General features: G+C 40.3%; 2 protein-coding genes across 2 annotated transcripts in view; both read right to left on the reverse strand.

Annotated features, from left to right (window-relative positions):
• LOC308400855 (uncharacterized protein) overlaps window positions 1-21028 on the reverse strand; it is a 218367-nt gene that overhangs the window by 171985 nt on the left and 25354 nt on the right. The gene's annotated exons all lie outside the window — the stretch shown is intronic.
• LOC308401105 (uncharacterized protein) lies at window positions 7979-20837 on the reverse strand. Its single transcript, XM_080889167.1, has 4 exons — window positions 20632-20837; window positions 19371-19804; window positions 18466-18729; window positions 7979-13635 (listed from the first exon to the last, which is right to left on the reverse strand). The coding sequence occupies exons 2-4, from the start codon at window positions 19675-19677 to the stop codon at window positions 12842-12844; spliced, it is 1365 nt and encodes a 454-aa protein (XP_080745293.1). The 5' UTR covers window positions 19678-19804; window positions 20632-20837; the 3' UTR covers window positions 7979-12841.

Genomic DNA, 21028 nt, shown 5'->3' on the forward strand with positions numbered 1-21028 from the left:
TTTTCTCCAAATCAGAAGCTTCAGATTTGTGGAGACGCTGTACCTCCCAGCAGGGCTGGACTGGGACAAAAAATTGGCCCGGGCATTTTGACTAGCGACCGGCCCACCAGGTATTATAAGATAAGATAAGATAAGATAAGATACCTTTATTAGTCCCACAAGGGGAAATTTCATGTTAAGGCTGCCGACCTATTGCACACAATGGCGGCGCCATCTTACCCTCCGACCATACATACATTAAACAAAAACATTACATGGGGAAGACAGGTCAGAGAGGTATAACAATGGAAAAATGCACCACATGAGGAAAGATAAGGAGAAAAAAATAATCAGTTTGAGAACAGAAAAAAACACCTCTGCACATAGCACATGAAAAAAACATATCTTGCAGCTCCACCCAGCCATCAGTGCCAGGTAGCAGGGGCAAGCTCAGTTTTTGGCACCTGCCTCCTATCATTTAATGTGCAGCTGGAAATCAGTTGCTACAATTCCATGCTCTGCTCCTCCACCATTGCCGTTTATCTCTTCAAGGCATAAGAATCCAGCTGTGATGTTTTCTATCCCTCCTTCTGCAAAGTGCAGAAGCAAAGTTTGCCAAGTTGTTTCTTTATCCCTCATTCGCAAAGGCAGGTTTTTCTACCAACAAGTTGCCAGTTTCTTTGCATCTATCATTGCAAAAAGGAGCAGCTAACCCTTCCAGCAATGGGATGCCATGAATCTATCATTCATAAATGCAGGATCAAGCTTTCTACCACAGAGTTGCCACTTTCTCTGCATCTATCATTGCAAAAAGCAGCAGTGAACCCTTCTGCTTCCAGCATGTCAGTTCTCTGCCATCTACATATTGTTTGCAGAAAAAAAAAAAGAAAAAAAAAGAAAAAGAACATGGGCACCAGATAGTGAGTTCATTGCTCTACTATCCTTCATTTGCAACATGCTGCAGCAAACTTCGTGACACTGGGATGCCAGTTTATCATTCGCAAAATGCAGAAACAAGTTTTTCTGCCACTGGGATGTGAGTTTCTCCGCATCTAGCCTTCATATGCTAAGCAGCAGTGATTCCTTTTGGCACTAAGATTCCAGGTTATCTGTCTCTATCCCTGCTTGTCAAATGCAGCAGAAAGCTTTTTGCATCAGGATGCCAGGTTCTCTATATTCTAAGCTTCCTTCACAAAATAAAGCAGCTCACTTTTCGAACACTGGATTGGCAGCCTCGGCCATCTATCATTTGCAAAAACAACAACAACAAAAACTATTATCAGCTTCAGGTTGCCAGTTTGTTGCTCTGCTATCCTTGGTTTGCAACTTGCAGTAGTAAAATTTTCTGGCACCAGGATGCCAGTTTGCCTTCCTACTATCCTTCTTTCACAAATGTAGCAGCAAGCTTTCCCCACTGGGATGCCAGTTTCCCTGATTCTACCCACCTTCATAAAATATAACAGTGCATATTCCTGGCACCGTGTTGCCAGTCTTCTTCCCCATATCGTTCATTTGCAAACACAGCAGTAAACATTCCTTACACCGGAATGCCAGTTTCTCAGTTTTGTCCCTTCCTCCGCAAATGCAGTAACAAACCCTTCTGGTACAGGGGTGGCATTTTCTCTGCCATCTATCCTTCCTTCGCAGTGCACCAGCGAACCATCGTGGCAACAGGATTCCAGGTTCTCTATCCTCGATTGCTCTTTTTTAAGACATTTTAAGCGCATAATTCCTCAAGGCGTCCCTTCACTTCTCATATGGTTTTTCTAAAGATTTGTAATGTGCTGAATATGAATATGCATATTCAGCACGTTACGGCAGACTGGATGACATGCTCATGCTTTTCAGAATACTTTTATTCACACTTTTGTTTGCTGTTCACTCCAGACCGGCTGCAGCTTCTCAGCTCAGCTACACACATCACCAACAAGAACAACGACAGACAAAAAGCAGAGCGTTTTATGCCGGTGAGGTGTGATTGTAGATGACATGCAGGTGATTCCATCTCCCCTGCAGCAGCACCGCAGACCACACCCCGCCACAGGTATAATTTAAACTCACATGATTATCAACCATAAGAACAAATTCAGATTTATATTGTATAAGGCAGTGGTTCTCAGACTTCTTCATTCCCCACGTGGCAGGACGAAATATTTTCACACCCCATCTAAACAATGACAGAAAAGCCTAGCTGCAACTTTATTTAGACAATAAACTCATTCACAATGAATCCTTCAGTATTTTTTGTTTTAACTTTCATTTCAAACAACTATTTGTAACTTTCATTACTAGACTGCTTCATTAGTCTCCACCACTTCTTCAAAAAAGCAACAAATAAAGCAGAATGTGAACATTGCCAAACATGGAAAAATAAAGTTGTCTTATAAAAAACAACAACCCAGAAACCTGTGAACAGAGATGAAAAATATCGAACTTAGTGAGAGTTTAATACTATTCACTCTTAGTGGCTGCAGTGAGCCTGTTTTTGACTGCAGAGCTGTGGCATGGAGACAGAATTTATTTCTCTTGTGTCGGGAGCATTCACTGGGCAGGGCGAGCGGATCCAGTTGACTCCGCCTCCATTACAACCAACTAGACGTGGAAGTATTGAACTGCTTTTGTGAAAAATGAGTGTTGTCACATTACCGTTCAGTTTGTAGGTTACAACAGAAAATGATACATATACTGTCCTCATGTTATCGGACAGGATTATTTCAATAAACAAAAGGACATTTTGACTGATTATTATTTTTATTCTTCTGTTCAGAGCTAAAACCTCCAACATTTCAGGAGTAGTTAGTCATTATAAGAGGTGTTCGTAGACTAAAAATCAAGAGTGTGTGATACTGTTTGTCTATGGTGCGCCTGCTGCCTGCGGCACAGGGAGGAGAGGGCGGGGCGGGATTCTCTGGCTGGCGCAGCATCTAATAACCAACTCGAAAAATAAAACAAAATAAAAACAAACCAACAAACACGAAAACACCAGACATTATGATACAGACTTATAATTTGCACCGACGTTTTATGGAAATTCTATACACGAAAAGTGAGCGCGAGAGCCCTCGGTGCGCCTGCTCGCTGCTGAAGTCAAAGTAAACTTTATTGTCATCTCCGCTACATACAGTCCAGTATATAGAGAGACGAGACGACAAGGCTCCAGTTACAGCAGTGCAAGTAAACAAACAATAAATATAAGAAGAGTAAGAAAATAAATATACACTTTAGGACTAGAGGTAAAGGGATCAATAACAATTTAAAATTTATAATTTACAGTTTGATGATTCAAAGTCTCACACACAACCCGTCAAAAGGGGAGGGAGACCTGCTGCTTCCAAAGAGAGCACATTTAATTCATAATGATGTAAATCCAAGTCCATTATGTATTCATGATTTGAATCCTGGGTTGTGCGAAATCCCAGAAATAAACCGTAGACAAAGCGAATCTGTGAAATAAGGTGTAGGTCTGTTAGGTTATGATTCTTGGGTTGGGGGATGGGTGTTCATACGGGAGTGCAAAATTAAAACCAAGATGGACAAGAAAAGTTCAAAGCCATCAGATCCTTAGTTTAGAAAAGGAAGTGTTTAGTGGGAGTATTCACCCAGGGCACCAAACAGGCTAGGATCACCACTGCATCCAGGAATAGACATGTCTTGGTGCCTCCATCTCTCATGACTGGATATTAACGTTGACCATGAAACAGCATTTCAAAAGAGCAAATATCTCATTTATTATCTCTAATATCACGGTGGTTAGCACTGTTGCCGCACAGCAAGAAGGTCCTGAGTTCAATTCTAACATCAGGCCGGGGTCTTTCTGTGTGGAGTTTGCATGTTCTCCCCGTGTTTGCGTGGGTTCCCTCCGGGTACTCCGGCTTCCTCCCACCGTCCAAAGACATGCAGCTTGTGGGGATAGGTTAATTGGAAAATCCAAATTGCCATTAGGTGTGAATGTGCGAGTGAATGTGAGTGTGAATGGTTGTCTGTCCCTGTGTGTTGGCCCTGCGACAGACTGGCGACCTGTCCAGGGTGTACCCTGCCTCTCGCCCTATGACAGCTGGGATAGGCTCCAGCGCCCCCCGCGACCCTGAAAAGGATAAGCGGAAGCGGATGGATGGATGGATGAATAAACTGTCAAAACATTGGAACGTGCTCAGAGGTTAGCTGCTGTACGCTGTACAGACACACTGACCCTATTGTAAGGTCACTGAGAAGATGCAATGCAATACATCAACAACTGTACAGTGTTCGAATCTCTAATCAGCGATGGTGGAGAAATTCTAAAAGAACAACTTAGAATAAATAAAGCAGTAAAAAGTCACTCGTCAGTTTATTAATACTATTCTGAAAAAGTACTTAAATGCTCGATTTCACTGAAAGTAAATTAAGAACATTTAAAATTATAATTGATTCTATAGCAAAATGGATCATCTAAAGCAATCATCATTGTTTCATTTACTCCTTGATCTTGTTACAGGTTTTCTTTGTATTTATATTTTACAACCATGTTTCACTTTAAAACACATTGTTAAAAGAAAGAGAAATATGTGTGCAGCCACATTTTTGTTTATGTTAAATAAACATTATTGGTCATTTTACCAACTGATGTTGCCTTTTGAAACAAGATAACTATAACTGACAACATTAATTTGAATGCAATCAGTAAATACAGTTAAGACTGAATATGTGATCCGATAGAATACCAGAGTCAGATAAACATTATTGAAGCGGGACACCAGAGAATAAAAGCAACAAACAAGTACAAAACTAGAAAATATATACTTAAAAAAACATACTTGAATTCACTCAAATTTTGTCATGCCTTGTACGTATTATACACTTGTAGGAAAATAACGTGTCAAGCAAAAACATTTTTGCTGAAAGATCAATGTGAAGATGGAGCCTCCAATCACAACATCCGCAGGTGAAATATTAATATGAAAACATAAAAGTAGAGCTTGTTTTCAGAATTACTTAATTCTGGTAAAACTCTCAATTACATAAAAAAGAATTTACTTGACAGGTCTGGAAAATGAAACCATGGCAAAGTGTCTTAAATCTGCATTTTCTTTAACAAATAATGAATTAGACCAACTGTTAAATTGACATGCAGTTGTTTGCACTAAAGGAAAACACCACTATCATCTCATGCGGCTACCACATCGGCGCCAGCTGCAATGCTGGAGCTGAACAACAACAATCAGAGCTCTGCTACACCCTTAAGTAAAGTGGCATCAGCGGCAGCTGATGATGAGCGGCAGGTGTAGCAGCCTCCAATGCAGAACCCTTCCAGGATCGTGAACGAGCAAACACACACACACAGGGGGAGACAGAGGAAAAAGGGAGAGCGACCAATGACAATATGGAAAATAACATGGAAAACAAATATATTAATAAGGACCTCCCGGGCAGGACGATCCGAGAGGATTGCCAGCCCGAGTTAAGAACAAAACCCATAAGTGCTGGGTCCCTGGACCAAGGCCTGGACCCTGGGTCCTTAAATCAATGACATTAAACACATTGCTTATTAGTTTAGCTTGAGACTTTCCCATTTCACATTTATTCAAGAACAGCTTTCTGAACTTATATTTTATTAAATTTTTCTACTCAAATTTTTTGAAAATATGAACTGTACTGAATTTGAAGGTTTTTAGCTCTGGTGCTGTCTACTCTCTAGTTTTTTTCCACTTCAAGGCTTCGGGTGAACCTGTTGTGAGAACTTGCCCCACTGTATCATGTGACTTACTGAGATCACATGAGCCAAGAGTGGGTGTTAAGGCGTCTGGGAAGGGATCTCAAAACTGGATTATAGATGGCAGACAGTTGGTGTCATAAACCACCGCCTTTGTTCAAAGATGGTTGTTCACAGTGGACATAGATGGCTTCTTTCACTCTTCTTTTAAACCATTTGTCTTTATCAGAAATGCGAACATTGGCATCCTCGAAAGAGTGACCTTTGACCTTTAGATGCAGATGTACAGCTGAGTCTTATCCTGTCGAGGTGGCTCTTCCCTGTTGTGCCATGTGTTTATGCAGTGGCTGTTTGGTCTTTCCAATGTAGAGAACAAAGCATTCCTCGCTACACTGTACATGCAGCTCCTGTCTGTGTCATTGTTTCACAAATCAAGATACAGTGATAATCAAATTGGCCAGCAGGTGTCACTGTGGAGATATAATAAATTACTTACTTATTTAATCAATATAATTCCAGCACAAATGCCTCAAACATTTCAGTGTTTCATGAAGCTTCACTTTGCCCATGAGTACGAGAAGCAGAGGAGGAAAGGGACAGTAGCACACAAAGACAGAGGCAGCGATGTGTCCTTCTGGAGTACAGATCGATACAGAAATATCAATTCCTCTTATACCAGATAGCTATGTTCCACAATCGTTTCTATATATTAAAACATCAATATTTTAGTAAACTGAGGTAAATTTGTGGTTTATGATTAACAGGAACACAGTGTAAAGTAACTACATTGTTGCTATTGTTGGGATCATCTAAATGATTGGTAGGAACTACTTCTGTCACAGTGATATGTAATGCATCATCGCTCACATGTGCTCAGTCACTCGATTTACAATAATAGCTGATTATAGTCATGTGTGGATCTATTTCAGCTCCACAAACAGCCAAGATGCAGTTTGTAACACATGTGACAAGACCACAATCCTTATCAAACACAAACAAAAGTAAATCATAACACAGAAGCGTCTTCAAATTAGCCTGTAGGGGGAGGTGAACAGTCACTGTGTTGTTCTTTACTCCCCTATTCAGAGGTGCAACATTTCTGCTGGGATGTATGTGATGTGGGACAGCTACTGGAAAGAAGTAACCAAGTTGACCCCGTCCTCCAAAATTATCCCAAGTGTGGAGGAAGGAGAAAACTCAAGGTGTACTTTAGGGAAGAGCTCAAACACAGCTTGCCTGCTCTCTGAGGTGTAGACGACTTGCTACTAGAGCTCATGCCAACAATCAGAGCTATGCCAAATGTCAAATCTTCCTGTTCCGGTGGCACCACAGGGTCAGTTGTTCATGCCAGTTCATGGTCAGCAAAAAGTAATCCCCAATACCAACATATGCAGCCAGCCAGCCCTTCTTCTATAGCCCTGCCCATCGACGGAGAAGACACCTGCAACATGATCATGATAACTGTGTACACTGTTACAGGTGTGGTAGCAGTGAGCACTATTGGGCATGAGTGAGAGGAGGATAGACAGCTCGGGTAAAACTTGTTTATTTATTACGTGTATTTTGTGTTATTTCGGTCATTAAATATTCTGGCATGGTTGCTGAACAATCGCTGTGTTGTTCTTAACTTAAGTTATACTCAACACAGACGAGCACTATCCAGGTACAGAGGGACAAAATGTGGTGCTGTTGGCGACGTGAATTCTGGAACGTGGCTGATGTGTAGGCTTAGGGTTTTTTTTATTGAGTACCATGTGTTCAAATTTACACTGACTAATATGGTTATGAAATAACTGATGAAATAAATACATGCTACACTAAATAGCTGTATGAGTTTAGCCTGGACTAAAATGTGCATCCTTGAAATCACCTCACATGAATTTAGTTGTCCGAGATTTAGTCAGCTAAGGTTGCATATAGCATTTAAACTGGATTAAATAGGCCAGGTATCATAAAAATGTACAGCATACCTGTAGTAAAACAGTCACTGCAGGCTTTAAAAAATACAAATACAGCTCAAAAATATATCATACATAAGATAATAGCTTATATCTAGAAAATGTTTCTCAGCTGTATTATCATTATAATCAGTCACATTTGCTTTTGATTGTTAAATTAATATTTCAAAATGTTGGCATTGGCTTTTCGGGTTCTTTATTTCTCTCATGAGAATTCTTCACATTTAAACAATAAGAACAAGTAGTCTGATGTCTTGCATTCATTATGAAGGTATACTTTTAAATACACTACGTTTTATTTTTAGTTTCAGAATACATTAGGTTTTTGCACAAAGTATCAGATCAGTAACACCGACATTACCTTGAATTTTACTTGGTATCACTTCAGAAAAGACATCAGTGGTATCACACGTCACTTTTAGAGGCTTCAGAGTGTGTTGAGTAATCCAGGAAGATTTTTGTGAAGGTTGGGGAAACCTGCATTCAGCTGAGACTGAAGAAGTCACTTGGATGAGTGACGAAACGTTTCTCCCACTGAAAATGTCCGAAGGAACGACAATCAACCTTTTGAGACTATTCAAGGGTCTTTTTGAGATTGAACCAGCAAGAAAGAGATTTTCCCGTTTTGATTTTGATCTGATTTCTCCCAATACCCACATAGTAATAATAACTACAGAAATACCAATAAACAACACAGCACATCACATGTTCTTACATCTTTCTTATAATTTCTGTTGTGTTCAAAAGAGCTTGGATTCAACAACATCGCCTCATCTATGCTGAGACATTACAGAGACCTGCAAAAAAACAAGGAGACCAACCAAGGTGGACCAAGCTCAGGTAAGTCACAGGATGTGATGATAAGACAGTATACAAACATAAGATTAGATAGTACATTTCTGTTAAACAACATTATTTATATTTATTTTCTAATTAGTTGGACATAAATTATCTGACATTAAGGAGTGGGACTACAGTTTTTCGTGGCCCTACTTCCCCCTTTTCACCTCAAATTAGTGGAAGGGGATCTGCCTGGCATGGGAGACACAGGTAGCGCCGAATGAGGTCATCCCAAAATCACGTCCTCAGTTCATCTTCATGCCATCTGCCCTTATTTACTAGAAATGCTGTCAACATTGATTTAAAATGTAAGGGACTCTCTCAGTTATTGATTTTTTTTAAATGGTGTGTGTGCAGACTGAGGTGTGGGTCGTAGCTGTTTTTCATTTCTTTTTTCTCTCTTCTCCAGCTCAGCCAATCACAGGCCAGCAGCCTGTGGCTAAAGGAATGGCCAAAGCTCAGTTTGACTTCACAGCAGAAAGCGAGGATGAGCTCACACTGAAGGTGTGTGAGGAGCCATAAGTATTTGGACACAAACACACTGTAGTCTTGCCTCTGTACACTTTCAAAGTGCTGATTTTATACATAATCCCTCCTTCACTGGCATTAATACCTCTGTAGACTTCATGTTGACAGTTCCAGTAATCTGACGAGTTTCTCCTTGGATAATGAGAGAACAGGACTCACCTGGTCATGAAACTATCAGTTAACTATTCACGTATTTTTAAGCCTCAGAAAATTGGCTTAAAAAAAGAAAAAGTATAAAAACAGTTGTTAATCCAGTGTTTTTGTTAAGCGCCTTAAATTAAGGCTGAAAGACTGCACTTCAATCACATCTTGACTGGTTGATTTCAAATCCACTCTGGTGGTGTACACAAGAAAAACTACAGAAAACAATATATCACTGACAAATCCTTACAGATATAAATAAAATACCCTGTCAGATTTCCTGTATTTACTTTTAGGTGTTGATTTTTTTGGGTGGGTTAATAACATATCTGCTCTCTCTCTTTGTGTTTCTGTGCAGGCCAGTGATATAATCACACAGGTGGAGCCTGTGGATGAACAGCTGATGTGGGTAAACAAAGAATGAAACTGCTGTTTGCTGCCGCTCTATAAAACAGGTTGGAGGTTTTGAACTGGAAACCTCCGACCTGTCGATGCTACAGGGAGTGCTGGTGCTCCCACGGACACGCACATGAATCTGATCCAGTGTTGTTGAGAAAAACTGAAACTTTTAAAGGAATACAATCAACTCAGGGTATGCTGGAGGTTTGATAACTTATTTGAAGTGTCTGTGGTCATGATATCTGCGCACTGGATGATTAAGAGGCGGATTTTCCTCTCAGGGTCCATCGGTGGATCTAGCCCATATAATAAATAAACATGTAACCCAATAAGTATAAAATCCAGAAAGCTGGAAAGAAACAACATGGGGCAAACACAAGTCTAACTTAAGTTCCACTGCTTTTTGTAAGAAAAAAAAAATCAGATTGTTACAAGCTTAATTTACATAAAATGTCAGAAATCTGCACTGTCATGAAAAAAAATTAAACCAAATTTTTCATGATTTGTCAGATTAACCTTCTGAGGTCCAAAATATGATTGGCCATTTTTGACTTCTTTTGATTTTACATTTGTATTTCACCTTTAAATTGTTTCATTTTATTTTTCCCCTTGCCTTGTTTGGTATCATTCTTTTCAGCTCAACCTCAGTGGTCTGAATTTAGTTGTTTTTTGTCCAATTCAATTCAATTTTATTTATATAGCGCCAAATCACAACAACAGTCACCTCAAGGCACTTTATATTGTACAGTAGATCCTACAATAATAGAAACAGAGAAAACCCCAATAACCATATGACCCCCTATGAGCAAGCATTTTGGCGACAGTGGGAAGGAAGAACTCCCTTTTAACAGGAAGAAACTTCCGGCAGAACCAGGCTCAGGGAGGGGCGGAAGACAGGATTAAAGACATGCTGTGGAAGAGAGACAGAGATTAATAACAGATATGATTCAATGCAGAGAGGTCTGTTAACACATAGTGAGTGAGAAAGGTGACTGGAAAGGAAAAACTCAATGCATCATGGGAATCCCCCAGCAGCCTACGTCTATTGCAGCATAACTAAGGGAGGATTCAGGGTCACCTGGTCCAGCCCTAACTATATGCTTTAGCAAAAAGGAAAGATTAAAGTAGAGATAGTGTCTGTCTCCCGAATCCAAACTGGAAGCTGGTTCCACAGAAGAGGGGCCTGAAAATTGAAGGCTCTGCCTCCCATTCTACTTTTAAATACTCTAGGAACAACAAGCAGACCTGCAGTGAACTCGTTTTTCAGCATCACTCTGAGACAGGACATTTCTAATTTTAGAGATGTTGCACAAATGGAAGAAAGCAGTTTTACATATTTGTTTAATATGTGCGTTGAAGGACTCCAAGGTTCCTCACAGTATTACTGGAGGCCAAGGTAATGCCATCCAGAGAAAGAATCTGGTTAGATACCATATTTCTATGATTTTAGGGCCCAAGTGGCAGGACAAGAGATGAGAGATGAGTCCACTGTCAGAGGCCATAAGAAGATCATTTGTAACCTTCACTAAAGCTGTTTCTGTGCTGTGATGAGCTCTGAAACCTGACTGAATCTCTTAAAATAAACCATTCCTCTGCAGATGATCTGTTAGCTGTTTGACAACTACTCTTTCAAGGATTTTTAATATGAAAGGAAGGTTGGAGATTGGCCTATAATTAGTTAAGACAGCTGGGTCTAGGGATGGGTTTTTAACCCTCTGTGGTCCAGGGTATACTTGGCCGTTTTTGACTACTTTTGATTTTACCTCTATATTTCACCTTTAAAAACGCTTTATCTTGCCTTGTTTGGTATCATTTTTTTTCCAGCACAACCTCAAATATCTGAAATCTGAGTTATTTTTTCCATTTTGGCATATTATATTAGCACAATTCATCTAAATTCAGACAAAAAAATTCAAAATCCGAATAGAAAAAAGTTATATTTTATACTGTAAAACCCACAAACATGTTTATTGAATCATTTTCACAACTTGGAATGCAAATAGAAATTGTACAGTTCTAAAAATCCTGCACATGTTTTGCAAACAACAAAGTTATATGGTACTATTTACCTAAAAATGCAGCCAAGGCCTCAGGCGTTTTTTTTTGTTTTTTTAATATAACCATTTAAATCTATTTACAGAACAATCAGGTGTTCTGCATCAAATAAGAAGGCACACAAATTATTTGTGCCAGTCCAAATAAAAATAGTTTGTGTTCAGTATAAGACAGAGGAGAACACCACAGGCCTAAACCCTGCAGGTTTGACAGCAGGAGGTGCATCAGTCCAGTTTTCCAGGTGGAAACAGCGTTTACACTGGAATCTGCCTTTGGTGGCTTTTTGGAGCAAATGTGACATTCAGCAGTCTAACTGACACACAATACAAAACAATAACTACACAACACACTAACTATAGGCTCCAAACACACTACACGTCACTAATGTCTCACATATGAAAACTCGCTCTCTCTCTCTTTCTTTCACTCGCCCGCTTTCCGTCGCGGGTGTCACTCCTAAAAACTTCCTCTTTTCCTTAAACAACAAGTGTCACATGTTGCCATATCATTTTTTGATTGGCTGACATGGTAAACTCTAACACCAATAGGGAAGGGTGTTTTTTCTTTTTCTTTTTTCACTCGCAAGTGGAGAGTGTTTGCTAGCGCTGTCCTTAGAAAACGCAGTTTTTACCGTTCTTCCTGCTGTAAACACCACTGTTTTGTTCAGAAAAAAACATTGCGTGTATTTTTTATCATAACATTGGTTTTACCTGGCCAATCGAGACAATTCAAAAACTGGTATATAGTTTGAAGTTCGCATTTTCGACCCAATGGAGACTGAGTCGCTGCATCTTGTAACTGTGTCATCTTAAATTGGTCATGTGATTTTGACACGCCGGTGCATCCGTCGGCCCCAGAGGGTTAAGGCAAAAAAAGGGTGGGACTAACAAGCTGTACTGGGGACTTCCCTCTTCAAGCATGAAACTTGGTATTTGATACTTTTGCTTCCTGACAAAAATAAACACAATTCTTGACTGTTGTTCAATTTTGTTGATTTTTATTTTGATAAAAACTCACTTGAGCAAAGGATTAAAACTATTAAATAGAACGGGAGCATACCGAACTTTAACCATCAAGAAATGTGAGATCAGTTTTTCTGATACAATTAATAGAATAATGTAATAAACTGAACAAACAACACAGAGTTCTTTACTGCTCTGGAAAAAAATAGTGACTTGAATATGGATCATCTTTTCACTCAGGTGTTCACCAATGACTCACAGCTGTCTCACATTCTCTAAATATGAACATTTTAACCAGGATGAATTCTCATGTGCTTCTTTAATTGCGGCCTCTGGACAAATCTTTTCCCACAGGTGCTACAAGAATATGGTTTCTCACCTGTGTGAATTCTTGTGTGTTTTTTGATAGCTGATAAGTCAGTAAATCTTTTCCCACACGTGCTACAAGAATATGGTTTCTCACCTGTGTGAATTCTCGTGTGTATTTTGAACGCTGATGGGTCAGCAAATCTTTTCCCACAGGTGCTACAACAATATGGTTTCTCACCTGTGTGAATTCTCATATGTTTTTTTAACGCTGATGAGTCAGAAGATCTTTTCCCACAGGTGCTACAAGAATACGGTTTCTCACCTGTGTGAACTCTTAGATGTGCAGTCATTCTGTATTTATCAGGTAAAGTTTTTCCACAGACATCACACTGAATAGACTTGTTCTTTGTGTCCGTTCTACTTGGACGTCTGTTCTTCAGCTCCGTACGTCTAGAAGATCCTGAGTCCACATGCTGGCTTTCTTCATGATCTCGGCTCTCTGCTCTAGAAGAGCTGTGAGAAAGGAGCTGCTCACTTTTTGGTTCTGGTTCACTGTGGGAACTTTCCTCATAAGTGGGTGTCACCATGAAAGTATCAGCCTCCTGCTTCAGTCCAAGCTGCTCTCCCTCCTGACTGCTGCACACTTCCTCCTGTTCCTCTTTAATCTGTGGAGGCTGTGGGTCCTTCTGGTCCAGAATGGAGTTCCTCTCCTGGTTACAGACCTGCTGGTCTGTAAGAACATCTTCTTCCTCAAAAGCATGCTGCTGTACAACATCTGAAGGCACAAAGGAGAAAAAATGATAGCAAAACAAACATTTGAGAAAATATTTACTGGTCTTAACCATTAGCAGGTCTCTACATAGTGAGCATGTTGCTCACATATACCACTGAAATTTAAAGTGTACAAATGTGACAAATTATTCAGGCACTGATGCAAATGTTTAGTTCTAACATTCTTATTAGCAAAGGTCAAATTTCAAATTCATATGTGAATATCTGTGACGTATGAAATAAATAGATGTTGTGTTTTGTTAAATGAATGTGTATGTCTGGATTGGCTACAGTTATAACAAGGCATGCTAGGGCAGAGTTCTATTACATAGGTGTAAACGTTTTGGCTGTGCTTGAAATGCCGTAAAAAAAAATCTCTTCTTGCCTGATAAATCTAAGTTTAGAAACTCTGAATTCCATATTTTCCAAAACAGAATAGAAATATTTATTCATAGTTACCCATGTTGGAGTCAAATGTTAAATATTGTCATTGTGTTACTTAAATTTGTAAGTCTTAGTTCAAGCAGCAGCATCAAAGACATTCCTTTGTCTCTGACCACCTCTCCAGCCAATTTGTTGGTGGGGGAGGCTATAGTGTTTCATTATAGGGACATCCTATGTTAAGGTTGTGTTTTTTGGTTAGTAAACTTCCTGCCGTTATGACCCTTTTGTGGGCAGGAGGACACACAAGTGCACCCCCAAACACAAACACACACACACACACTCGCACATGCATATACATACACACACATGCACACACGTGCACACATAGTTATTTGGATAAAAGTTGCCACTGTTGTACTTAAATTTGTAAATCTTGTCCTAAACTGCATGTTTAGATGTTTTTCTGTTCCTCCCCTACACACCTTAGATGGTGGGGAAGGCAATTAGCTATAGTGTTTAACATTTCATGAAAGATTCTGGGTTTCCTTATTTGGTAAAGAATGTTTACTTCCTGCCCTTTATAGGCTCACCTGTGTTTGTATATAGTGGACCGCTGAAGGGGTTAAATCGTATACAGGGGTGAGGGGAGACGACCCTTTGTGATCAGAAGACAGTGCCTTTAACTTTTATGACCATATGGGTTTTACAATGGGTGGTGCTTCTGCTCACGGAATAAAAAAACTGCAGGGAAGGCTGGTTCTTTGAAGTTGTCTGGGATCGGGCAGGAGCTCTTAGCTCCAAGACCCTGATCCGATCAGCTTCCCTTTAAAATGGATAGAGCTTTGTTCACAGGAATAAGTCTCTGAACTAGGGCTGGGCCATATCATACCGTTCACAGTAATACCAGTATAATGTTGGGCAACGACAAGAAAAGGAAATATCGCGATAGAACATGGGTAAAACGCGCATGCGCAGTGCCTTTGTTTTCGTACGCACATGGCGAAAAAGGCACAGCGGCAACTGAGAATGACAAGGGTGAAAGTGGATCGTTGAATGAAACGGAGGAACCAGAATTGGTTTGTAAAAATGCAACTTCAGCGGTGTGGAACTGGTTTAGCTTTCATCCGTCAGATTTATTACCTTTTCCTAAAAGACTTTCACATGTGGGCACTCCCATATGCAATGAAACAAAGAGCCCCTATCCACTCCCCACTTAATACAGGCGTCTGGGATGTTTGGGTTAAAATGATGCAATTTTGAGAGGGTAATATAGAGTCTTGTTAACCATAGGTATAACCAATCTATATTGAAGTAATGTTGATTGTCTGACTCTAGGCCAAGGAGCATGATTTATACCACTCATCATCAGATATATCCATTTGCAAATCATTCCTCCATGCCTCTAAAATAGACTCTATGGAAAACTCCAAAGAATCAACAAACACTTTGGAAAAATGCAGAAACTTGACCTCTCCCATTTAGATGTTTTATAACTGTGCTCTCTAGAGAACAGTAGGTGGAGAGTTCTAAGCTTTAACCTTGTGTGGTTAAAATAAAATTTCTTAATTGAAGAAAATTGAAAAAGTGTTTTGCAGGAATAGAAAATGTACTTCTAAGTTGTTCAAAAGACATTAGAGTATTATTCCTAAATAAATCAGACACTTTTCTTATACCTTGATCGAATCAAAGTCTAAAGCCTGCATCTGCCCTACCGGGAGGAAAGCTGTTGTTTCTAAATATTGGAGGGAACCTTGACAGTTGTGATGTTTCTCCCAAGTAGTTATGTGTTTCAAACCAGATTATTATAGTGTTTTTCAGAAACGGATTCTCAGTTTGTTTATTTAGTGTCTTCCTGGTAGCCAAAAAGTAGCACATTAAATTTGGAAGTTTTGATTTAGTATTGATTTGTTTAAGTTGGTGCAAAACAGGATCACATCATCAGCATATAGGGCAATACGATGGTCAATATTGCCTACTTTAATTCCTGATGTTTTTATGAATTGAATTGACAATGCAAGAGGCTCAACTGCCAAGGTGAACAAGAGAGGTGACAAGGGGGACCCTTGTCTAGTTCCGCGGTGTAGTCTGAATGGTGTGGAAAAATGACTGTTAGTTAAAATCTCTGCTTGAGGATTGGAGTATATCAATTGAATCCATTTAAAAAATGTGTTTCCAATACCAAACTTTTTCAGAACTTCAAATACAAACGGCCATTCCATCCTGTCAAAGGCTTTTTCAGCATCCCCTGAAATTAAAGCATTGTCTCTGCCCTTTTTTTTCATAAATGATATTCATGACCCTCCAAATATTGTGAGAAACTTAGATGTTTCACATCTTTCATTCTGCTGGATTTTATGCATGCATTTACCTTTTTGCATGAGTTAATGGCAAAAATGTGTTCATGTAAATGAAAACAGAAAATCAGGCTAAAGAGATTCATTCATGCTGCTTATTACAGTTGGACCTTCAATTCTTCTTGTGCCTCTAAAAATAAATGCAACCTTGAGCTGTGGTTATTCTCTTCCATTTGTTCTTATTAGGGTATGGGGTGCTGGAGCCAATCCCAGCTACCATAGGGAGAGGCAGGGTTGACCCTGGAAAGGTCAACACTCTGTCGCAGGGGCAACACAGAAAGACAGACAACTATTCGCACTGACATTCATACCTATGGGCAATTTAGAGTCACCAACTAACCTAACCCAGCTGTGTGCATGTCTCTGGAGAGTGAACAAGGGGAGAACATACAAACTCCACACAGAAAGACCTAGACACCTGGGGCCCGTTCTTCGTACGTCGCTTACTACATCCAAGATCAAATGACACATCCAAGATCAAATCATCGCGCTAACTGTGAGCTCGCTAATCCGGTTCTCCGAACACACCTGCTGTTGACGATTAGTACAGCTGGATGAAGTAATGTGAGATCACTGGGTGTCGTAAAAGGGGCTACGCATCGAGAGTAGAAACATTGATCGGCAACCCTCTGATTGGTCGGCGAAAATGTCGAAGGAGCGCGCTCGGTATTTTTCGGCAGCAGAGCAAGAACTCTTGAGTGAGGGATTTCAGGAGTTTCAGAGTTTAATCAGAACGCAAGGGAACACTGCAAAGGCTGCAAAAGCAAGGAGAGAGGGCTGGCAGAAAGTTGCTGACAAATTAAACTCGTAAGTAATTTAATAATAACAATAATAATGGATTGGATTTATATAGCGCTTTTCAAGGCACCCAAAGCACTTTACAATGCCACTATTCAGTCACTCTCACATTCACACACTTGTGGAGGCAGCTACGGTTGTAGCCACAGCTGCCCTGGCGCAGACTGACAGAAGCGAGGCTGCCATATCGCGCCATCGGCCCCTCTGGCCAACACCAGTAGGCGGTAGGGTAAATTTATTAGATTACACTATATTATCCAATATTATATTACATTATATTATATTATGTTATATTATATCCCCTTACACATTAGAGCCACAACAGGACCCACTAGAACATGGGAACAGGTAAAAGTGAAATATAAGAATATTCTACAGAATGGTAATATTTATCACTTATATTGCTTTTCGTCTCTTGGAAAGAGACCCTGGAATAATCTGTTTGTTTGTTCATAACAGCAACCAAGAAAAGGGCAGAGCAAACAAAGACAGGTGGTGGTCCTGCACCCCCTCGTCAACAAGTTGGTTAAGTAAATAATACCCTCACGGGAATATCGATATCTCTCTATGAGCACACTGTCGCGCTGAGCTAAAGGATCCTGTCTGTCCCGCAATATACGCTGAATTCTGAGGACTCTCCTTATCAATCTTGCACCTTCTGCAATGGGCTGCTCGTGTAAACGGACAGGACATGGCTGCGACAGACTTCCCAAATCCACCTTCGCTTTTATAGCCATGGTCTCTCATCTTGATTACACGAAGTGATTTACAATTACTACTCTGAAATATGAATTACATCTGAAATAATCAAATACATGAAATAGAATGATTAATAGTACATTTCCCTTTTTTAGGAAATGACCTGTATGTATCTGTGTGACATCAATAAAAGGATCAAGTGCTGCATTATCTTTAGTTACATTGATGTTTTTTATTTATGGTGAAACAGTGGTGGAATATCGCTGTTGCTTTCGTATAAATGAAGCGGACATACCTGCGTGGCCGCGATCTAATCCTGTTTACATAAAGTAAACCTGCTCCCGAGCAGGTTTACGCTTACGGCTCTGTTGCTATGACAGCAAGTCCCGGATGAGCTTCGGGGAACCGAACGATCCAAGATCACGCGAAATCGTCAACAATCTAATCCAGCTAACTTACTTAGCGAGGTACGAAGAACGGACCCCAGGTGGAGTCAAACCCAGGACCTTGTTGTTGGGAGCCAACAGTGCTAACCACTGTTCCACTGTGATGCCTGTGAGTCATATTCAATGTTATAAAGACATCACAGTTTTACATACCTATTCTGTGTAGCTTTATCTCAGGTTTCCAGATAGTCTCCATCTGTCTGAGCTGCTCTTCATCAGTCCAGACGATAATGCCTTCAGCCTCCTGCTTCAGTCCAAGCTGCTCTCCCTCCTGACTGCTGCAGAGCTCCTCCTGTTCCTCTTTAATCTGTGGAGGCTCTGGGTCCTCCTGGTCCAGACTGGAGTTCCTCTCCTGGTTACAGACCTGCTGCTCATCCAGACCCTCCTCTTCCTCACAGTCATGTTGTCGTGGGAAGTCTCGAGGAACAAAGAAACAGAAGAATAATAATGACCAATGTGTTGATACATAAACTCAAACTATTTTATAAAGCATGAATCAAAACCTGAATAAATGCCGATCAGCCTGTCATATGACCAATTATGAGCCACACACACACAGAGGGAAATAGTTGTGCACACTAACAGCTAAACGCTAACATGTTAGCATTGAAGCTCCTCACTCCACACAGAAAGACACAAAGTTTCCCAAACTAAACTGCAGGGTGACACCATGAAAACATCAGTGTGTGAAATCCTTCTTTAAATGAAGCTTCACTTCAACTTCAGAGAAGTCTGTTAACAACTTGTTAAATGTGTTTTCTGCTGACATCTAACTAGATCTTTACTGCACAGCCTCAGTGTTTACAGAGGATCCAACACACACCTGATGTACTCAACACTGGAATCTGTTAGAGAAAAAAAAGTTTAGTAAATAAATCAATTAAAATGTTTTAAAACCTAACCTATCAGTGACCATGGACCTGCACCAGTCCAACATAGTCCATCACTGGACACTGACCCACAGCACTGATAAATACCCAGTTTAACATCTTCTAGTAAAGTCAGTCACACTGAAGAATCTGAGCTTGAACAGCACAGAGTTAAAAACATGTCCATACCTATGATGTGTGAGTTTCTGTCGGGTTTCCGGCTGATATCCAGCAGTCTGTGCTGACGGTTGATCTCCTCCTCATACTGGACGATGGTTTTTTGAACCTCTGAGAAGATTTCTTCACAAACAGCAGTTAGTCTCTTCTTGATGAACTCTCTCAGATACTGAACTGAACTCATCGCTGCTTCAACTGGGGCTGAGCGGATCGATACAAGCATCGATGAAGCGATACAGGTATTGCTATCAGATCCACACTGATGTGATGGGATCAATACTTCAGTTTGTGTCTCTCCTCCAAGTTCAGTCCGCTTCATCAACAGCAGCCATGTCTGCACACACACCGCTCCTCTACCACAGTAGTGCTGTCCTCCTCCGTTCTTCTTCGGGGCCTGATGGCGTTTGACAAATCAGCTTACAGTTGCATTAATCCCGCCTATTGGACTGGAGTGTGGACAGGAGAATAGCAGGAAAAACAAGGATAATTATATTCTTTCATCAATTTTATAATTCAATAGTATAATTTGCCATTTACTGCTAAAATTGTCATTTGTGCTGCTTCTGTTTTAAAGATATTAATGAAAATGTAAAGGTCAAAAGATCAACCAGCCCCTCCACATTACACAAATCAAACTAAATTGATGTCAAACATTTGTGCTACGTTTTGTGCTGCAACATATTTTGTTTGTGCTGCTATCATTTAAAATATATTAATAAAATAAGGTCTTGATGCGTGCTTAATGATCAAGGTAAGTAAATCTCAAAAGGTTGATTCTGTTCATCAGACAGCTGGGCCAGTATATCGCTGACCTGTTGAAACCTCATGCTTCATCCCGAGCACATAGTTCTTCAGGGCAGAAGTTACTGTTGCCCCCACGTACTAGGTTCAAAACCTGTGGGGATCAGGCTTTTCAGGCACCAAGGCTGTGGGACTCTATCGTTGTCGTTACGCTGCCAAGACTCCACTACAAACAAACTTATATTCAGTAAAAGGACTAGATGTTGTAGTCCTTGATAATGCTTCTGATTGAATTTAATCTAATTGTGAAGCACTTTGTGATTTTTATCTGTGAAAAGTGATATATAAATACATTTTATTTAATTACTTGATGTATTTTATGTGGCAGCATGTTATAGAGTCGTGTGTCTTTATTTTGCTGAACCACATCCCTACAAACACTCATCAGAGATCCGTTTCTCAGTATTATAGCACTCTTCATCTCTCTACAGGCGTATTTATCGCTGTTGTAGCTGAATCTGGTTCCACTCACCGAACGACGACCGTCTGGAGACGATTTTATGATCACTTTAAATCCGTCCTCGTGTGTCGTTGTCACGGTTACACTGCGCTCACTGTCCGTTTCCTCCACATGTTGTTCTCCTTTTCCGCTTTGTTTTCTGTTTGTTTGTCTTATTGTGTTTATCTTATTTCACCGCTACATCGCTCACCATCCACTTCTATTCTCATTTCACTTCCTGAGACGTCACTTCCCTCTGCAGTCTGCTGTCCATTCACAGCCCGTTAGGTCAACTTAGAGCCCCTCCCCCCCACACTGCTGACTGAGCAGACACCTTTGTTTGTTTGTTTTTCGGTTTATAAAACTTATAGAGACAGTGTAACTAGGCCCGTACAACAAATCTGCGACATGTTGAAAGACACTTGCTTAA

Source organism: Rhamphochromis sp. 'chilingali' (assembly GCF_963969265.1).
Source record: "Rhamphochromis sp. 'chilingali' genome assembly, chromosome: 1".
NCBI lineage: Eukaryota > Metazoa > Chordata > Actinopteri > Cichliformes > Cichlidae > Rhamphochromis > Rhamphochromis sp. 'chilingali'.